The 20,874-nt window shown below is 45.1% G+C and overlaps 1 protein-coding gene across 1 annotated transcript in view; it reads right to left on the minus strand.

Moving 5' to 3' along the window:
- The window catches only part of CDH4 (cadherin 4), a 178,455-nt gene that overhangs the window by 25,326 nt on the left and 132,255 nt on the right, over positions 1 to 20,874 (minus strand). The window contains exons 3-4 of the mRNA XM_053452942.1: positions 13,387 to 13,616; positions 6,437 to 6,631 (exon numbers count right to left, since the gene is read on the minus strand). Coding sequence (XP_053308917.1) covers positions 6,437 to 6,631; positions 13,387 to 13,616 — 425 coding nt within the window. The remainder of the gene's footprint in view (positions 1 to 6,436; positions 6,632 to 13,386; positions 13,617 to 20,874) is intronic.

A 20,874-nucleotide genomic window follows, 5' to 3' on the forward strand; every position in this document is an offset into this window, starting at 1 on the left:
TCATTCCCTTAACACGCCAGCGAGGCGACCACGTAAAAGCGAGGGTTGCTAAGCAGCCCGAAACCTAAAATATATCTGCAGCCCCGATGGTGAGTGTAAGCGCGATATTCTGTGCGTGAACCCGCACCCCGTCAGCGACGAGTTTGCTGAAGTTGAACCATATGGTGCTCGAGCGTCGAGCTGGTCCTCGCCGTTCTGTCACTTATTTGTGCGCGAAGTGGAATGTCTTGCGGTTTCGGCCCTTCTGTCTGTGATTTCTGCAGTCGGCTCGGCGTTATAATCTTTCTGTCATGGTTTCTGATTCCTGGCCCCGGCTGACAGGCAGAGTGGACGTTAATAGCCCTGCAGCCTCAATGGGGGGGGGGGTGCTGGCCAGCTACCCCTCTGGATGATTACAGTAAATAATTAACCCCCTCAATGCTGGAGGGCAAAGGGTAACTAAATAGAGCCCCTGAAAATGACTTATTTTGCATGATTCTGCAGTGATTTCTGTTTGTGTAATCAATCATTGCAACATTATTGCCATCTTTACAAATACATGATACAAAAATAAATAATAAAAAATGTATATAATAATAATATTATATAATATATAATAATAATAGTATTATCCCGTCCAGGTCCCTGATCTTCCTCCCCACTTCTCTCCCCCCGATGTCCCTCTTTTCTAGGAGGTAAGAATGTTTGCTGGGTATGAGGATATCGCAGGGTTTTACAGCCATAAAAGCCCCGTAATGTGTACAGAAACAGCAGGAAGTGGCCTTATCAATTAAAACCCATTATTCTTCTTCTAAATGCCCCACTCAGTTACATAAATACCCCGCAATAGGGCACAAAGCCACATAAAAAGTCTGGGGAAAGCCCCTCCCCCCAGCCCCACCACTAAACCAAAAGTACCCCTCTGAGGCCATTTGAAATGTTAGGAGGCAGGAAAAGACTGGGGATTAAAATCCAGCTCCGATAATAATAATAATGATGATGAAGTCAATCTGAAGCACCGATGGGTGACATCATAGAGAAGAACCATTTCCTGTCCAGAACCAGGGCATTCAGGGCAGCGGATCCGCAGAGATCCAAACCCCTCTCCCAAATAACAGCCAATCACTCCCTTACCGATACAATCTCTGAGAATATAAATGTATCGTGTAACGTAACGACAGGTTTGACGAGCGTTGCTATGATACAGAAACGCATTGAAAGGGAAATGTTTGGTGGTCGCAAGCAACGTCTCCAGATCCCGTAACAACTCCAGCCGTTTCCAGCCGTCTCCCCGCCACCCCAAGGGCTGAAATAAATTACCGGGCACGCGCGGCGAAGACTAACCCGTTTTCATTGATAGTTCAGACTCTGTGGCAGTAATTCGTCAGTAAAATTCAATGTTTAAAAATTACAAACAAAAAAAAAAAAAGATTTTACCGATTCATCAAAGTTTCAGGAAAATAATCTATACTGCCGGCTAATGGAGCAAACGTTACCGCACAATGATGATCTATGCTGTAGTGAAGTCCCATGCACCGGTCATGAGCATATGTTGGCCCTCGAGCAGGACCGGCCCTTAAAACACATCTTTGTTACCATAACATTTTGGCCCCGGGCAGGACTGACCCTAAAACCCATCACAGCTATTGGTACACGGTGGCCCCGGGCAGGACTAGACCATAAACCGACCACAGTCATTAATACATGGTGGCCCCCGGGCAGGACCGGCCCTTAAAACCACAGCAGTCATTAATACATGGTGGCCCCGGGCAGGACCGGCCGTTAAACCGACCGCAGTCATTAATACATGGTGGCCCCAGGCAGGACCGGCCCTTAAACCCACTTCAGTCATTAATACATGGTGGCCCCAGGCAGGACCGGCCCTTAAACCCACTGCAGTCATTAATACACGGTGGCCCCGGGCAGGAACGGCCCTTAAACCCACTTCAGTCATTAATACATGGTGGCCCCGGGCAGGACCGGCCCCTGGACATGTCACTGATACGTTGATTCTGCAAGATCTGCCCTACCGAGCCTCCGAATCAGAGATAGGATGCAGGTTTTAATGAACGTCTAGAATAACTAGTCCGACACTCGAAAGCTAAGCTCTTTTTTTTTCCAAATGAGCAAATTTTATGCCTAAAAAAACATTTACAAAATGACAACGCCAGATGCAGTAAAGACAACATTTGGTGCGCGCAGGAAACGCTTCCCCTGTAAATAAATATCACAATCCACCCAGCATCAAATCCCAAATCAAGATAATCGCTCATCAGCAAAGAGAGCTGACAGGACAATTAAACACGGGGCAGATGCACAAGGCGTCTTTAAAACATTTAGTGCCTCCATAAAACGAGAAAGAGACGGCGAGGCGGATCTCGGGGTCTCGGCAGGCGGAGGAGAGACCGCTCTCCGATTCCACCCAGCGAAGTGGAGGCTGACGGGGAGAGAGCGGCGGGGAGAGCGAGCAGGAGCTCCTGCCATGCACTGCGGTAGTACTGGGTAGGACTGGGCTGACTGGTTAGAAGGCTCAGGACTAGTTAGCCAGGGGAGTAGAGGTTTACAAGCCCAGGGCTAGTTATCCAGATGAGTCCAGGTAAACAGGCTCAGGACTAGTCAGCTAGGTGAGTGCAGGTTAACAAACTCAGGGCTACCCATCTAGATGAGTAGAAGTTAACAAGCCCAGGACTAGTCTTCCAGATGAGTACAAGTTAACAGGCTCATAACTAGTCTGCTAGGTGAGTGCAGGTTAACAGGCTCAGGACTAGTTAGCCTGGTGAGTACAGGTTAAAAAGTTGAGAATGAGGCAGCCGGTTGAGTGCAGATTAACCAGTTTAGGACTAGTCAGCCAGTCTAGCTCGGGTTAGCAAGCCCAGAAATTGTTAGCTGGATCAGTTGTTGCTGTCGGTTAGTCAGATGACAATTGGTTAGTAAGCCAAGAACTGGTTAACCAACTCGCGTCTATTCATTATAGCCGGTAAGCATCTTACTAGCTTACCATTCACCAAGTAACAAACTATTACTGGTTAGTTGGTCAATTATCTATTTTAGTGTTCGTTCAGTCTTTATACAGCTGCTTTTTGCAAATATAGTTAAGTAATATTACAATTATAATTGTGCGAGTATCAGTGATGCTGCTCTGGCTATATTTAAAGGAAAATGACTTAATTTTGTAAATCTAATGAATAACCAATGTTACATTTTCCTGGGAGTGGGAGAGTAAAGGGTTACTGACCCCTCGCTGCCACCTCTGGCCCCCCATAATTTGTGATCGGATCAGAGGTGAGTGACAGGTGGACGGGCTGGCAGCGAATCTCACGACCAAATTAAATCTCCAGATATTAAATTAATGAGGCAAAGCTGAAATATTAATGTATTCTAATTGAATGTTATCCAGGCATTCCGAGAGAGAGGTACAGAATTTTCCTGCCGCATTAATAAGATTCAGAGGGAAAACATCCTCTGACGGCGAAACGGGAAAGTGGGGGCTACAAAAGGTGCCAGAAAACGTGGCTCCCGGTGGGGGGCCACAGAGCGGTCTCGAATGCGAGGGCTGTACGCAAAGCAGGGGCTAGGAGCCTGGTAGACGACTGCCTATGAATTGTAGGGGGGGGGCGCTTTATATACGTCACCGCCAAAGAACAACTGAAGAGAAATTTTTGAGGGCTCCTTTAGACCTTTAGACTCCAGAAGATGCCCCCCCCCGCCATTTCATTTTATTTGTCTTCTGCTCGGAACATCTAATGTGTTTTGCTTCCTTCTGCCAAACCTTCTACAGATCCCTCCTTCTCGCGGGTCTCATAAAGTGGAAAAGAGGGGGGGGAAAAAAGGGCTAATGGGATAAAAAGATCATTGACAGGAAGGCAGAGGATTAGCAAGGAGACAAGAGACGGGGAGATGAGAGACAGTCCAGGTTTCCACTTTTCTCTCTGGTTCAATCGAAGAGCAGATGATCGCTGAAACATTCCGCTTTTAGGAAGGACATGCAATAAACATGTTTATCCCCCCCCCCAATGCTGGGATGCACAATAACCATGAATACTGCAGAGAGAGCGAGAGAGAGAGTCTTTCTGCTGTGACAGCAGTCTTCATTGTGTGCTCAGGAGCTCGGATTAGAGACGGCCGCCACCGCCCCAGCCGGGAAAAGTCTATAACAAAAACCACAAAGACTGAGAGGAATCGTAAGTTGGACAATCACTGGGATTCTTTGCTATCAGACCCTGGAGAAAGGTCCATCAATAAGGAGGCTGGCGACAGCCTCCAGACACGGACGGAACGAGCAGAGAGCTTTCTGGGAAATTGCAAAATACCAAATGCTTTAGGCTTTGCACAGATCAAGGACCTGATTCATGTCGCAAAGCTCGTTCTCTCTCTCTCTCTCTCTCTGCAGTTTCCATGTTAAAGCCGAGCGTTACAATGTAACACCAAGGACTGTTGCTTTACGTAAAGTATCTAGGTTGGACTGCAGCTAATTTCTTCTGTTTTTAAGAGACACGCAAACGTGCAAACGATAAGCACACACGCTAAGGCAGAATGTGTTCACAGGAGCTTACAATCAGGGGAACGCTAGGCTTGAGCTGATGATGTCAAACACTGTATAACATCATGAGGTCTAGAAAGAAAAAATGTTGCTTCTACGACGGTGGCGCAGTAGGGATGTTAGGGTGGGTAGAAGAACATGAATTTAAGTCTTGGAATTGGATTTTCTGGTCATATTTTGGAGGTCAGTGTCAATGAAGAGTTCAATGAAGAGCTTGATGAGTTAATGTGTTACCCTAGACTCTGGTGCAAAGTTTTAAAAAAGTTCTTCTCACCACAGAAACCAATGGAACGCCACCACTAATTAAACCCCTTTCATTGGTTGCCCAGGTTGCTCTAGAACTTTGTACCATCATCAGTTTTTAGGATACCCCCATGGTGTGGAGCAGCCGGGCAGCACGGAGACATGATGAATGGCTGGGGTCCTCAGATGCTGATGGAGGAAGAGATCTGAGCCATAATCAAGTCTTACCCCTGTGCTTATTGACTGTTCCTACAAACCTTCATACAGAATACGAGATGTTCTCAACCTGTCGGCAGCTTAAGAAATATACGAAGCCGGGATGACCCCTATCATGTTCTGCGTTCTGAATTCATGCTCAGATTCTGGACTCTTTATTGTAAATATCAGAGGTTTTTTTGCCATGGTTCCTTTCATGATCAGAAGAGCGTTTGTCAGAAGAAAATGAGCCATCAATGTAAAAAGGAATCAGTTCAGGTCACCCTTTGGTTTGGAAGATTTAACCCCAAGGGGTCCAGGTTGAAGTGTTCAGGAGGGAACGAGAGATATGAGCTCCTGCTAGGGCTTCAGATCAAACCCATTTATAGAGCACCGTGGGCACTGATTAAATCCCAGCTCACATTGAGCTTTTCCCGGCCTCGCAGCAGGGGAGCACATGTGGGTCATGAGTCCCGACTGGGACGGTGACAGATAATCACGGAGCTGAATAATATCAAACGGTAAAAGCTGCAGGTGGGCTGTGAACCAGGCGGTTTGAACCCTTCCCGCAGCACGGGCGGACAGCTCCGGAGGGACATCGTGCAAGCGATCAGCCCACAAACTGCCCGTAGTGCGTTTATCAGCCGATAGGAGAGCGCTGGAGAATAATTGCTGGAAATTAGCCTTCTGACACGGCCTGTTCCTGCTGACGCAGATTCACGGCGTCAATAAAAAATAATGTCGCTCGCGCAAACGCTTGGCCATGGCCAAGGTCTCCTCAATAGCGAGATAAGAGCACATATCGCATTGGTTCGGATAGACCAGCGGCTGGTCAGACTGCTCGGTAAACACAGCTTCTGATCCAGACAGACATTCAGACAGATGGACAAATGCTGCAATAAGCCTTCGGATAATGTTCCTCTGTATTTACTAATTGCAGGGATACAATGGTACGGGGAATCTGGCTTGCGGAGTAACGTGTATCTCGATACAGAGCAGTATCTATCATATATATACATATACATACATGTAGCGGTGCTTCCAACCCGTGTACTAATCGCTGTATTCACAGTTAATGCCCACAAACCCCACCAGAGGGCACAATCCGACACCAATTACTTTACAACCCGCACAGCGCGGATCCATCACTCAGCTCCGGGGATAAAATGTTCCAGGTCACGGTGGCACACGCTCTGCCCGTGTCACCCCAGTCTGGAACTCTCTGTCATTCACATCTATAGGAGATATATGGGTGCTGTCTCTTCGGCCAAAAGGCTGTCTCTTTCTCCTTTTGTTTTTAAGGCATTATGGGGGGGGGCAGATGTGCCCGTGGCTGTCCGTCCCTGATTTTCTCGGGAACATCTTTGAATTTTTTAACATATATATCAGATCTCATCTCGTGTCGTTCTCCGAGCAGCGAACGTCACATTAGGTTTTCAGACAATGAAGCGTATCCCGAAAGTGCCTGCAGACACTTACCCGCACCAGGTGCTCGGGAAATGGGCCTCTTGAATTTTCTGGGACGTTAACCGGGGGAATCACCCAATCTCTCTTCTGTCTCCTCAGCCCATTAGCACTGCGGTGCTGTCGCCATGGTAATAAAGTGCGACTCTGTTCCCGCGGATACTGTTTTTCTCTCTGATGATGGTCGTTTTCCCAATGATGCTGTATTTTCTGAACAAAAGAGAAAGATAAAAATTGGGTCAAAAGAATATAGTTTCCAAAAGATAATGTCAACATGAAAATTATCATTGTCACAGTTTATACATTTCACTTATTATGTGTCTGCTTTCCACACGGTGTCACGACCCAGCTGGGTGCATCTAAATAATAAAAGGGCTTCATTTGGCTATTTTTGAACCAAAAGAGGGCTAATAATAATAATAATAATAATAACTATCAACACAAGTTCCGACCCGGCCATCGAAAAAAAACTCAACTTAGACCATAACTCAACCCTTAGCCCCAGACAGAAGATGCAGTAGATGCCTTCAAGAAAAGAAACCTTGAAAAAAATCGATTGAGGGGGCAATAAATTTATTTTTCCACCACAAATACTATATTAAAGCGTTAATTGAACCCTGGGGGGGGCAGGGGGGGCATGTTTTTATTTATTTATTAAAAGCCCTACACTTCAGTACACTTATAAAACCCCGTTCCGCTTTGATTACCACAATACGATCAATTTGTTAATGTCTTCCCAACAGTTTGTTGCTTCAATTTGTGGCGTGATGGGGAATGCGCCACAAAGAAGAAAAAAAAAAAAAAGCAACAAAGAAGGGAAGGGTTAATCGTACAACAGAAGAGAAGGATCCACAAGTCTTTTGAAGAGACGGAGTCGTCAATAAAAAAAAAAACAACAAGAAGCCGACGTGCAATTGTATTTTCCATTGTGCCGAGCGTGTAATTTGTTGCTCGTTTATAAAATGATTTCATTTGGTACAGGCATTTTTTTTTGTCTGTATATAAAGATTCACACAAAATAAATACGATGAAAAGAATTTCTGCGGTGGGACTTATAGCTTCTCTGAGGCCACCAAATTCTATAGTTTTTTTTGGGGGGGGGTTGTTTGATAAAAGCTGCAATCAATCTACGGTTTTAAAAACATCTGGGAGAAGGAAAAGGTGTTCCATTGCAGTGTTTTCCTTTGAAATTGATGTTTTTGTTCGGTGGGCTTGAAAACAGGTGAGATATCGACCCGTGGTTTGCCACGAATTGTGTCATTTGTGCCCCGAAATACGCCGGTACGAATTAACAGAATATTAGTATAGAGCTCTATGTCTGCGAAAACGTTATATATATAAATAAGTGTTTTTATTTCGGGAACATTAATATTCTCAATGGACATGAACACCTAAATTTAGGACAGTTGATGTTTTTGCGGGTTTTGGTCCCAAAAATGTATTTCTGTGGGAGGGGAAGGGTCTTTGTGCTTTAGGCGAGGGAGCGTCGAGCGGCCGAGTGACGCTCATTAGAGAGATACAAGTTTCTCGAGTGGGGGACAGAAGGTCGTTAGCGGCTTCTTTTCTAGGTTGAGGCTGGAAATGGGGGTTTGGGGCAATACCGCGGAGCGGCTGGACCCCTCCGCCTGCCGTTACACAGCGCAGAGTACGCGGCCGTCGGTCATGATGCGTCCCGAAGCCTTTTCCGCGCGTGGAATAATTAATGTTGTCTTGGAAGAAGCCGTGGCAGCTTTTGGCGTCTGAGAAATCGTCGCTGGCAGGTGGCAGGATCCGGCCCCGCTCCCGTGTCGCAGCCGATGAGACGGCGTACGCTGCATCCCCATCAAACAGCGATATTAAGCATGACATTTGTACAATATGCCACATCACACAGCACTCAACTCACTTCGCTGCGCGGAGCCAGGCGGGCAGCTGAGAACTCCTGATTAACCACTGCAGTGCTGGAGGGTTATAGAACTCGTCTAGCACACTGTGGGTTAATGCAGCTATATTGCCTCCCCATTCTATATTATTGCAACTGGAACATTTCTCATTTGATCCCCCGTCATTAATCCCCCCAGTCTCCTCAGTCTTCACTCTCCCCAGTGCCGGGAGTACTGGAGTGTAAGTGGATGGGGGGGGGTAGAATGCAGAGTGCACTCTCTCTTCTGCTTGTGGGTCTCGCATTCACTCTGCGGTGAGTCCACATGAATTAGAAGTGCGGGTTCAGCTCTACTGTGAGTTTGGCCGCTTGGTGAGTGCTGGTTAGCAGTATGCCATTTATCCTGTGAGTGTGGGGTAGAAGTGTTGTTTGGATCTTTAGCTCACTCAATGAATGTGGGAGAGCAGTGCTACTCGGATCCAAAGCCTACTTGGTGAGTGGGGGTTGGCAGTAGTGTTTTGATCCAAAGCCCACTAGGTGAGTGCAGGTTGGCAGTGGTGTTCAGATCCTAAACTCACTTGGTGAGCGTGGGTGATCAGTGCTGATCAGATCTTTAGTCCACTCAGTGAGTGTGGGTTATCAGCTTGGATCCCGAGCCCACTCTGCAGTGCTTTGCTGTTCTCTATGAGTTATAAAACGCTCTAAAGTGCGGTCTCTCTGCACACCAGACAGGCTGTCACCGACACTAAGATAATGATGACGACGACGTCAGAGGTGTTTGTTGCAGCTCGCAGGGAAGCCGGCTTCCACATTAATTAACATGTTTACAATGGTGCTAATGATCTGTTTGTGTGCGTTTCCTCACCAGGTAAGAGGCCGGGGGACCACCAGCCGCTGAATTACTGTTTACCGGGTCAATCACTGGGAGCTAATGATCTGCAAACAGGTAATTATTGTTTAATGGACTAACCAAGGTCATCGGTTACACGAGCGAGCGTCGATCTGTGTGCTTTACATGCGTTGCGTGTTTTAAACACCCCGGGATGAGGAAATACGTGTTAAGTGCATTTAAATGGCCGATGACAGAAACGAGTTCCCCACGCGCTGACCTGATATATCGAGCGAAATTCATTAATTAGAACCCAAGGAGATCCGGCTCTGTACCGCAGGCGCCTTCAGAGATTTAGTGGTTCCATAAAATGCGACACTATAGCTTTAAGTCGGAACGTCTTGTTGCCCCAAATTTTCATAGCCAAGTGGCATTGATTAATTGATGACCGATAAGTGTGCATTTTTAGCCCACAAATGGTTAATGGAGAAAACCAGTCATTTAAAAAGTCTATTCAGCCGGTGGTGATGTAACAATTTGCGCTATTAACCCAACGATCTCTGGAGTCAGAATAATCGAAGAATATCCCGGTATACAACGTATTCAGCCTACAAGCTCCGTGGGCCAAACCACCACTTAATCCGGCACCCTGATTCTTCTCGATGTCCTACACTTGCCCTTGAGGAAGCCGGTGCTCCTTCTTTTGTAGCCAGAGGCTGCCTTATGGAAGGGCGCACGTCGTGCTGCCGGGGGCCGCGCTCGGATATTGTTACTCAGTGATCCGTCGTATTAGCTCCACCAGGTCACCAGCCTGCTACGAGAAGGTCTCCATTATGTCTCATAAAGCAATTAGTAGGAAATGGCTCTGAATGAAGCCAGCGTGGCCCATTTCCGAGGCGTGACGGGTCTGCGGGTGGAGAGCCAGGTCACGCTGTCACATTTCTATAACGGCTCGCGGATAAAAATCAGTTAGTGGGAAACGTCGTCACCGTCACCCCTCACCCGCTCCGTCCAGCTGATTTTAGGCTCCTTTCCAGCCAAACCGACTCATTCTACGGCAAAGAGAAGCAACACTTTATTTACGCCGAATACCGGTCCGTACCCCTGCTCTGCTTTTGTTTTACGAATCATGTTTGATTGAGTCGTTCATTAAACAAAATGGGACAACAATGGGACAAAAACAAACTGTTTCTGTGCTGGGTGGAAGAAATCCAAGAAAATAAAGTCAACGCTGGGAGCCGCTCCAAAAACACTGCATCACCCGGAAATAAAGAGACGATACCCCAAAATTATATTATATTCCACGGCATAAATTCTGATGAAAAATGGACCTTACCAAAGAAAATCATCTTGTGATACTTTACAACATTTCAAATGGACAGAGGGGCAGTTTTTGTTTAGTGGGTGTGGCTGGAGGTGTGGCTGGTGGGTGGGGCTTAACATACTTTTAATGTGACTTTGTGCCCTATTGGTGGGAATTTGTTTAATTGAGTGGGGCATTTAGGAGAATGCCCTCATACTCAGCAAACATTCTGACCTCCTAGAAAAGAGGGACATCTGGAGAGAAAAGAGGGGCATGGGGGGGAGGTGCATGGGGGGGAAAGAGGGGCATCAGGGGAGAGGAAAGAGGGGGCAACAGATTTATCGTGCCTTCTTACGGCTCATACGAACTAAAGCCGGTACCCGCAGCCGGCAGAGCAAAACGCACCGCGTGAACCGAAAGGCTGCGTTCCCCCTGAGACAGAGAGCCTGCTACGAGTCTGTCACCGGGATTCTTTAGGAACCTCCCCGTAGCTTTGGGTTAAATAATAGTTTAAGGAACAAATAATGTGCTTTGTCTTCAAAGTGCCAAACCTGATCTGCCCTGTTACAGAGAATAATGAGAATGTGTCTTTAAACGATATATCTACAGCGAAAGGCTTCCCGAAACCTCATCAGCGCACCTTTGAAAAATGGTCTGGTGTGATGGCTGCTAGCATCATGTATATTTAAACTGGTTAATGAGGATGCTGTCTGAAGCCGTTCATTCTGGTTTCCATAGCAGCCTACAGAGGACAACTTTCGGTGTAATTCTGCGCACACCGACTAAAACAATAGGCGAAAAGCAAAGATTCTTCGGCAAATGGATCACAGGTGTGACCAGGATCCCGGCATTAACCAGGCCGGGCGCTGCTTGGAACCAGTGAACCCAAACATTGACGACATGTGGTTGTAGAGAGTGATAGAATGTAAGCTCTGGTGTCCAGTGTCTTCCTCTAATATCAATGCACGGCCTCTAATCTGATGAATGCATTATAAGTAAATCAAGATCTGCTCCCCAGCCCCATGGAGCCTTTGGGATTCCAGCAGATTCCAGGTTGCTTTATTCTGTTCAGTAGACCCGTGTAGGATTCCTGATTCTGTGGTTGGAATCCAGATTCTGCATCACTGGAAACATTGCCAGATTCCCCAAAGTAGATCATTGCGGAAAAAAAAAAATCTAGATTCCTTTTAGTAGATCACCGGAGAAAAATCCAGATTCCACAGAGTAGATCACTGGAATTTTCTTCCAGGTTTCACAGAGCAGAACATTGTCAGGTCCCTCAAAGATGATGACCTTGAGATGAAGCGACCTTAAGTTTTCCTGACCATGGTTTCTGTCGGTCGAGCCGTGAACGTGTTGCGTGTTCAGAGAGGATAAAGAGCACGGTGGAGCCCATTCACAGGACACCCACATGTTTCTGATCAAAACGCCAACTGGTTATAGTCTACTAAGTGGACAAAATGACCATTGAGGTGTATTTTGTACTTAGTGGTTATTGCCCCAAACCCTGCCCGCCAGAGAATAGGTCACAGGACCACTCATTTCCCATTAATACCACCGGCCACCGTACCTGCAATGTATTATTACCTATCCAGAGTTATCTTTTAGTCCAAAGACAGCCGTGATACATTTGAGTTGACCACCATTCATGTGTGAGCTTTCAAGACCACAGAGATCCCTTCTACACCGAACATTTGGTGAATGCTGGTCCACTAAAAGGCATCACGCATGTCTTTGGACCATCCTCTCAGGGAACAATATAATATTATCCATTTTGCGTTTGAGTTTTTTTTTTTATCCAGAACATTCTGGGAGTATCTTATTTGGCCCAAAAGCGCTCATGGCCAGCGGCTCTCGATGAAACCAGGTTACTGTGATCTGGCTGACCTTTAGCCGCGTGTTCGGGAGCGTGTCATGGGATTAACGGGCCATTAAATGAAATTACCGCTGCTCTACGGAAACAATGCAATTACGCCATGGTGAAATACTGTAATTAAATCAGTAAATTGAGTCAAAATATCGTACGTCCCTTTGGTGTTTAGTGCGCTTAGTCCCCCCCTGGGCTCTGTGAGATACAGCTCGGAGAATTAACAAAATAAGGCAAGTTCACGGAGTGTTACCAACACAAAACATGCTTGCCCCCGCTGTGTTAACGAGGAAAACGCTAGAGAGTATCATTCGGGGAACAACCTGGGCTGAACCCCAATCCCCAAACAGTATCCTGGTGCCCCTTATATCTCCAGCCCCAATGATCTTTGCCTCCGATCCTTGGGTATTTGTCTTGTGCAGTCGCGGGGTAGATCTGGAGGGAGGTAGAGGGTTGTTTGTGCTGTAAAGTTGGAGGGGGAATATGGGAGGCGATGATTTGTGTAGTCAGAGGGTACTTCTGCTCTGTTGTCGGAGCTGAAATGCCTCCAGGGAGTAACCAGCCCCATTTGCATACTCTAATTGAAATGCTATCGGCTTTCCTGCAAGAACGAACAGCTCAAATAACTACTTTCTGCTGATTCGAAACTTTGTCCGCAGACGGGAGAAGTTTACCGGGGACAAGGTATCAATTCTCACGTCGGCTAATGGAGAGAACTCTCCCGTTTAACGCTCCTTCCAGCTCTCCTCGGTGATTACAGAAGATGGATTTAGGTTCTAGATGGTTGGGTTGGAACTAATCCTTCCAATTGTTTCCAAGCCAGACGGTGAAAAATCAGTAACCACGACCACCACGTCTCCCATATGAAACATGTCCGTCCAGAGTCTGGCAGCATTAGGACTGTCTAAAGGACAGGAGAGACGTGCCGTGCCTGGATGTCACGCAGACAGTTTGTGAAGACAGTAACGTGACTACAAGAGTTAATAATTGTGATCAAAGCCAAGGTCCGAGGCAGTAGGAGGCCGATTAGTTCCCCCATCTTGCAACTTCATCCGCTACTCCCTACTTCTACAAATACTCATGACATCATCGGCTTACATCATACCTGAGTCCAGCTGTTATTCACGGCCTCCTCCTTCACCAGCAGCCGGATGGCGGTCTCCCATTTCTCCGGGGTCTTGTGGTCCCACGCGGTCACCATAAACTCTTCCTGCTTGGAGGGAATCTGCACGTCGCGTGCGGTGTAGACGGCCCCATCTGCCCCGACTTTGAAATCCGGGTTGCTGGTCTCGTACCAGACGCCTTGCGTTCCAGGGCTGCACCCGTTGAATTTAACTGAAAAGTTAAAGAAACGGCTAAATTATTAACCAGCAGGAGGGGGGGAAAAAGACAAAAAAAGGACATTACGCAAAATGAATTAAAATCTTAAAAATACCCAACTTTATTAAAAATCAGCACTGGGATACCAATGACACCCAACACGTACCAGTCATACCATGACACGTGGGATTTAAAGACTTTGATTCAATGACTGCATCAACAGTGAACAGTAACGAAACGGTTAAAAACACAAAAACAAATTTTTCAGTATATACATAGATATATATATTTAGTTTTTTTTTTGTTTTGTTTTTTTTTAACGTCTGCAGAAGTTTTCCACTTGAATTGTTTGTATTTTCCAGATTTTTTGCTCTCTGGGAGGACAAGCGAGCATCTCCCGTTATATAGAAGCGGACAGCGGTGAAAATGCGTTAATGAGTTTGTTAGTAATTAGCGTGAAACCGTCTGGCGGCATCAAGTCAGATAAAATCCAACTTCTACCCGGATCACGAACAAGAAGAACATTTAGGTTAAAACCCCCGGTGCTGAAGGGGTTACTGACGTTAACACTTTCCACATTTATCTAGATTCTTTGCAGCTATATAATTGTTAAAATTTTTTAATTTACCCCGTTTAATTTATAAAGCCGTTTCCTGCTGTTTCTATATGCATTATTGGGGCTTTAGGGCTGTAGAACCCTGCGATACCCTCATACCCAGCAAACATTCTGACCTCCTAGAAAAGAGGGGCATCAGGGAGGAGAGAGGGGCATCAGGGAGGGAGAGATGGGGCATCAGGGAGGGAGAGATGGGGCATCAGGGGAGGACAGAGGGGGCATCAGCATTTTTTTGCCCCAGTCTCAAGGTGAAGAGGCAGATTCTCAGAGCCATTTGGGTAACACACTAATATTCGAAGACTCCTGAGGTTAACTTAATAGGAACCGGGGAGGGGGGGTGAGGGTCATCAGGGGGCAATGAGGGATGCTTATGTCGCCTTTTATAACACAGGAGTTTAGGCTTAAGAGCGCGGCGACCATTTTTTTTCCTAGGTTTCCAGGGCTGCCAGAGAAGGAGCTCTGCATTAATCTTTAAGAAGCTTTGGCGTCGGTCATTGATCCTCTTTTTAGCCCGCCGGGGGTGGGGTGGCGGGGGGGGCTCTAAGAGGTGCAACACTCTGCAGCTTAATCTGCCATCGACAGGCTGATCTCCTCACCCGCAGAGCCTCAATCAGCATCCTCCGGAGCGTTTTCAGAGCACACTCTCCGAGCGCCGCCGAAGGACGGCTCTTCCAGATGAATATTTATTAAACCCACATTAGGACGCTTTATGTATGCATGCGCAGATAGAAGTGTCAGCCAACGCAAAGCTAAATCACCCGCCAGCGCGAGCTGGTGTCACTTTATCCTGCGGAAACCGATGGGAGAAGTTACCCAGCGTTTACACACACAAAAAAATAAAAAAACGGAGAATTGAAGCAATTACACATGGAGGATTCATTTCTCGGCAATTTATCTGTCAATGTGTGTATGATTTAATTACTATTTATTCAGGGAGGAAAAAAACATAACAAAGAGAGCGGGATAGTTTGTCTCTCCGCCATCTGATAAACTGCAGGTTATCCGCGTTCCTGCGCCGCCGTCACCTTTATTTTTTTGTCTCTGGATTGCGAGAAATTGATTGCCCCGAAAACGCCTTCTCTGCAAATAAAGCGACGAGAGAGAGAGGAGCGGCGGCAGGTTTCAGCCGAGCCTTCCCTGGGTGCCAAGATGGAGGCTGGCAGAGCGTTGTGACGAGTGAGCCGGCTGAGAGAGGAGCAGGATTCTAGGATGCTGCCGAGTATCTAACATATCCCACGTATCTGTGTCTTATTAGACAATTGTAGTTCCAAGGCTGTATACAGTAATAACCCCCCGCGCTGTATACAGTAATACCCCCCAGCACTGTATATAGTAATATAACCCCCCAGCGCTGTATACAGTAATAACCCCCCAGCGCTGTATACAATAATATCCCCCAGTGCTGTATACAGTAATAACCCCCCGCGCTGTATACAATAATATCCCCCAGTGCTGTATACAGTAATAACCCCCGCGCTGTATACAGTAATATAACCCCCCGCGCTGTATACAGTAATATAACCCCCCGCGCTGTATACAGTAATATAACCCCCCAGCGCTGTATAGAGTAATAACCCCCCAGCACTGTATAGAGTAATAACCCCCCAGCGCTGTATACAGTAATTTAACCCCCCAGCACTGTATACAGTAATATACCCCCAGCGCTGTATAGAGTAATAACCCCCAGCACTGTATACAGTAATATAACCCCCAGCGCTGTATAGAGTAATAACCCCCCAGCACTGCATACAGTAATACCCCCAGCACTGCATACAGTAATACCCCCAGCACTGTACACAGTAATGCCAAAAACCTGGTTTTATCTCAATTTGCCCCAAGAAACTCCTTTTATGTGAAATTTTGGGTGAATTTCGGCTCAAAGACCACACTCAGCTGATGCTTTATGGCAATGCTAATGAAGTCCGTTCCGCCATAGACTTTCATTATTCAGAGAGTCTGACTGGGTGATTAAGACCAAGTCATTCTATTGCTTCCCATAGACGGCATGATTAGAAGTCAGGGTGTTTGTTTAGTAGATCGGGGCTCAGATAAGCTCAGTGAGACGTTATACAAATGGCTAATATGCCGCTGCCTGAAAACATATTATGCGGCAAAAGCAAATAATGTATTTTTCCTCTTTTTCTATAGACAGCCATATCCATCCGACAGGCTGTCACACTGCACGGCACGCACAGCGCGGCACCTGGGATCATGTATTTGGTATATTTGGTGTCGCGGTTTAACTGGAATCCTCGTCACCGTCCAGTATGCACAAGCGGGTTTTAATAAATATGTCATTTAATGAAGTTTGTTGATTCTGATGAAAATCCAACATGACATTTCTTTCAGAGAACCCAAAATGTAATTTTCTTAATGTCTAATAACAAAGAAAATCCCTGGGTTTTGGGTTTTTTTCACCAGTAGCTATTCTGAATACACAAGAATCGGGTCCAAAACATCCGGTTTGTCCCCAAAATCAAAGGGTTGCGACTAAAAGCAATGTAATTTTTTGTCCTTGTCCTTTTCTGGGAAACATCGCTTGATTTTAAGTATAAATTGCCTTGAAATGGAAAAAAAACTTGCCTGGAAGGAGCTTTCGACCGCTTTGGACTAATATGTTCCAAATATATTGCATTTGTATTTTTTCTTTCATGCTTCGTCTCCGAATCTCTTTTTATTTGGTTCTTGGAAATATAAGGCGGTTACCGAGACGGTAACGAGCCGCTGTCAGACCCCCCCCTTTTTTTCAGATAAAATGGCCATTAAATGTGTTTACACAAAATCCCCCCAAATCCCAGGTGAAATTTACATTCTGCTAACAGCTCACCTGCAATTAAAGCTTCATGCGCAGCCGCACCCCGCGTCCAGATTGTATTTTTAGGGACGTTTTGCGGGAAAAAAGGGCTTTTTATTCCTAAGCATCTGTAAACATGTTCAGTGATGTGCAACGTGAGCCGGAGAGAGAAGACAACGTATCCTCATTAGCAAACTTTTGGACTTAACCCCTTAACCTCTTCATTTTTAATTACTCGCACCAAGCTGCCTCCTGATCACCAGCTACTCTCAGGAACGGAAGGGAACGCGCGGCACACAATCACAATGCGTTGGCAGGTCAAGTGGGGGGGGCTGGTACACTTTGGGGAATAAAATGGTATTTTGGTAAAAAAATAAAATAAAAGAGAACTAGAGAGAGATTTTCGTGTAGAGTGGGCGATGACCACACAAACACACAGACAAGATCGCACACAGACACACACGGAAGGTTATTAAACACACAAACACAATCAAACATAGATAGACAAAGACACAGACAAGAGCGGACTGACATAATCACGCACAATCACAGACACACAGGCAAGATTATCACAATCACAGACACACAGGCAAGGTATCGCACACAAACGCACAGACAAAACCAAGCACAATCAGACGAGATTAAACACGCAGACAAGAACAAACCCACACAGACACACACTTAGAAATACCCAATCAAACACACACACACTTACAAATACACAATCACCCAGACACACTTACAAATACCCAATCATACACACAAACACACTTACAAATACCCAATCATACACACACACACACACTTAAACACCCAATCATACACACACATACTTACAAATACCCAATCATACACCCAGACACACAAATACCCAATCATACACACAAACACACTTACAAATACCCAATCATACACACACATACTTACAAATACCTAATCATACACCCAGACACACAAATACCCAATCATGCACACAAACACACTTACAAATACCCAATCATACACACAAACACACACACAAATACCCAATCATGCACACAAACACACTTACAAATACCCAATCACACACACAGACACACAAATACCCAATCATACACACAAACACAGTTACAAAATACATAGACAGGAACACACACACAAGATAAACCTGATCAAACAGCACACATGAACACACACACAGGATCGTACAGACCAGATCACACGTTGGGAGACTCACACAGTCACACACACGCAGATAAGTCCACGACACACAGGCACACGGCTGCAGTACCCACCACGAGCCATTAGGAGGCGCTGCTGACTGTTACGACAAACCTGTACCGCTTGCAGGTTTTTTTCTTTTTTTTTCTGCCATAAAGAAACAATGTTTTCGCCGCCGTCAGCCATCGCACACCCCGCGCTCACCCGGCGCAAACTAAGGCGTGTAAACGCGACATACGTGTAGATGCCTCGCGGAGACTCACAGAAACCATAAAAATGGGAAATCTCTTTATTACAGCTTGCCTGCGGAGTGCCCTCTCCATACCACAGACGGCAACGTTAACCCTATAGATGCCAGAGCGGGGTAAATTGTACTTCGCCCCTTACCCTTTCTTACCGCCCATCGATCAGCGGCAAGTGGGACGAGAAGTGTAAATTCCCGTTTATTCTCCGCTTATTTACAGAAATCGATACTAATAACGAGAATCAGAGTCTCTCTCCAGCCCATTAGTTCCAATAACATATAAGGAAATAATATCGGCGTAGACCAGAGATCACGGTTGTTGCTCAGTCATTCGTTGCGCGCCGCGGATCCGCGAGGCTGTTTGACGCGCCGTGTCACAGCGCTCGCTTGTTCCGAGCTATTTAACACACAAAGCTTGTTTTTGCACCCTCTGTAAGACGCCGGAGTCAACCTGTCACTCTGTCACTTGCGAGGTATTAAGATATCTACTGTGCCAAGTCAGGGCTGCGCGAAAAAAAAAAGGCTGCACCCTGTTAAAAGGTTGTAGAGGCACGGAACAGTCTACCGGGGGATTTGTTACGACCAAAATAAGTACAAAAAAATGAAAAAAGCTTATTACCCTGCATTACATGCTACATGGCGGGGATGGAAAAACCTGCGGAATTCTGATCACCTGTAATAATCCATATTAAAGCTGCCGTTCCACCTACTGGGTTTAATTTTAAAATTTTTACACAATTCTTATTTCTGCTGAACATCCAAACGCTTCCCAGAAATAATTCTTTAATCCTGTAAAGGTTTGTCTCACGTGACACAAAAGCACTCACTGATAGGCTATTGCCATAGAAACTGAAAAAAAAGGTCTGCTGTTCTTATGTGACTAATTCTTCAAATTGTATCGATTCCAAACTAAATGAAAATGATAAACCTCAGTTCCCAGAGCAGCACGTATCAGAAATCTCTGCAGAAATCTGTTATGACCCTAATTCCAGATCATTAACGGGATAAAAACATGCATCATAACAGGTTATTTAGTGAAAAAAAAACATTGTAGTGCCGAATCCAATGGGTGCCTAAAAAATACGCGGAGGGCGCGAGATTTTACATGTAAGCTCCTCTTCCCACCAAACTAAGTATAATGTTTATATATATATATATATATATATGAAATGACCCACAAAAATGTATAAAACATATATATATGAAAAATGCTCCAAAAAATTATAAACCCACACATATATATATATATTTATATGAACCATATAAAATACTTCAAATACTAATACTAATAAATCATCAAAATAATATTTAAAATAATGACAAAAATTATATATATATATATATATATATATATATGAGAAATATAACATGCTTCAAATAATAATAATAAAACATATATATTTATGAAAAATATGAAATACTTCAAATAATAATAATAATACATATACAGTATGTGTGAAAAATATGCTCAATATATATATATATATATATATATATATATATATATATATATATTTACCCCGATTTAAGGAAACTGTTTGAATGCCAGACAGAGCACACCGACCACATTGCTCAAACCTGTGGATCCAGGCTCTTTAGCCAAGACGTCCTTGAATATTGAATGATCTGTCATTGAATTATCCCCTCCAGAAAGCAAATACCAAAGGAGCTCTGTATTATTCAACGGCTAACTAAATTACCAAAACAATATTTATCTAACCCAAAGAGGGGCCCCGGCTGTTTGTTCACAAAGCGTCCGCCACGCGAGGGTCCCCTCGATCAAACGAAACGCTTGTAGGGAGAGAATATTTTAATTCACCTTTTTCTCCTGCGGTGTGTAAAGGAACAGAAGAGGAGACTTCTCAGTAAGCCAGGTATGTGAACCCCCTTAAATAAATGCAAAACAGAAAACATTTATTACAAATAGCTGCACGGGGGAATTATTTCCAAATGGACTCATTATGGACATTTACATAAAATTAATATCTGTAAAAATTAGAAGTGTGCCAGATTCCGCGTTATAATGAGGCGACTGCCGATAAAGTGAAGGATTCTGGGCGATATGGAATACAGGGTGCTCTTGAGATGCATCTGTGCCCTGTTTTGTTCGCGTGCCAATGAGATGATCAGTACGGCTTACAGATTGTTTTTTAATTAGTGAAACACACATAAAAAAAAAATACACAGAACAAAAAAAAAAAAAAAAGATTATTTAACGCTGACATTATCACAAGGTCAAAAAATGAAAACCTCGTTATAACATTTATAATGTTACGGCATTTAGTCGGTCCGTCTCCCCAAAAACAAGGTCATTCCTCTGTGACTCTCCCCTGGCTCCATCTCAATCGGTAATACAGCTTTTGATTGGCTGAATTGACTGAGGGTTGCTATTGGTCACTCAGTCGTAGGTATCTCTGCC

The sequence above is a fragment of the Spea bombifrons genome, chromosome 13 (genome assembly GCF_027358695.1).
Source record: "Spea bombifrons isolate aSpeBom1 chromosome 13, aSpeBom1.2.pri, whole genome shotgun sequence".
Classification (NCBI taxonomy): domain Eukaryota; kingdom Metazoa; phylum Chordata; class Amphibia; order Anura; family Pelobatidae; genus Spea; species Spea bombifrons.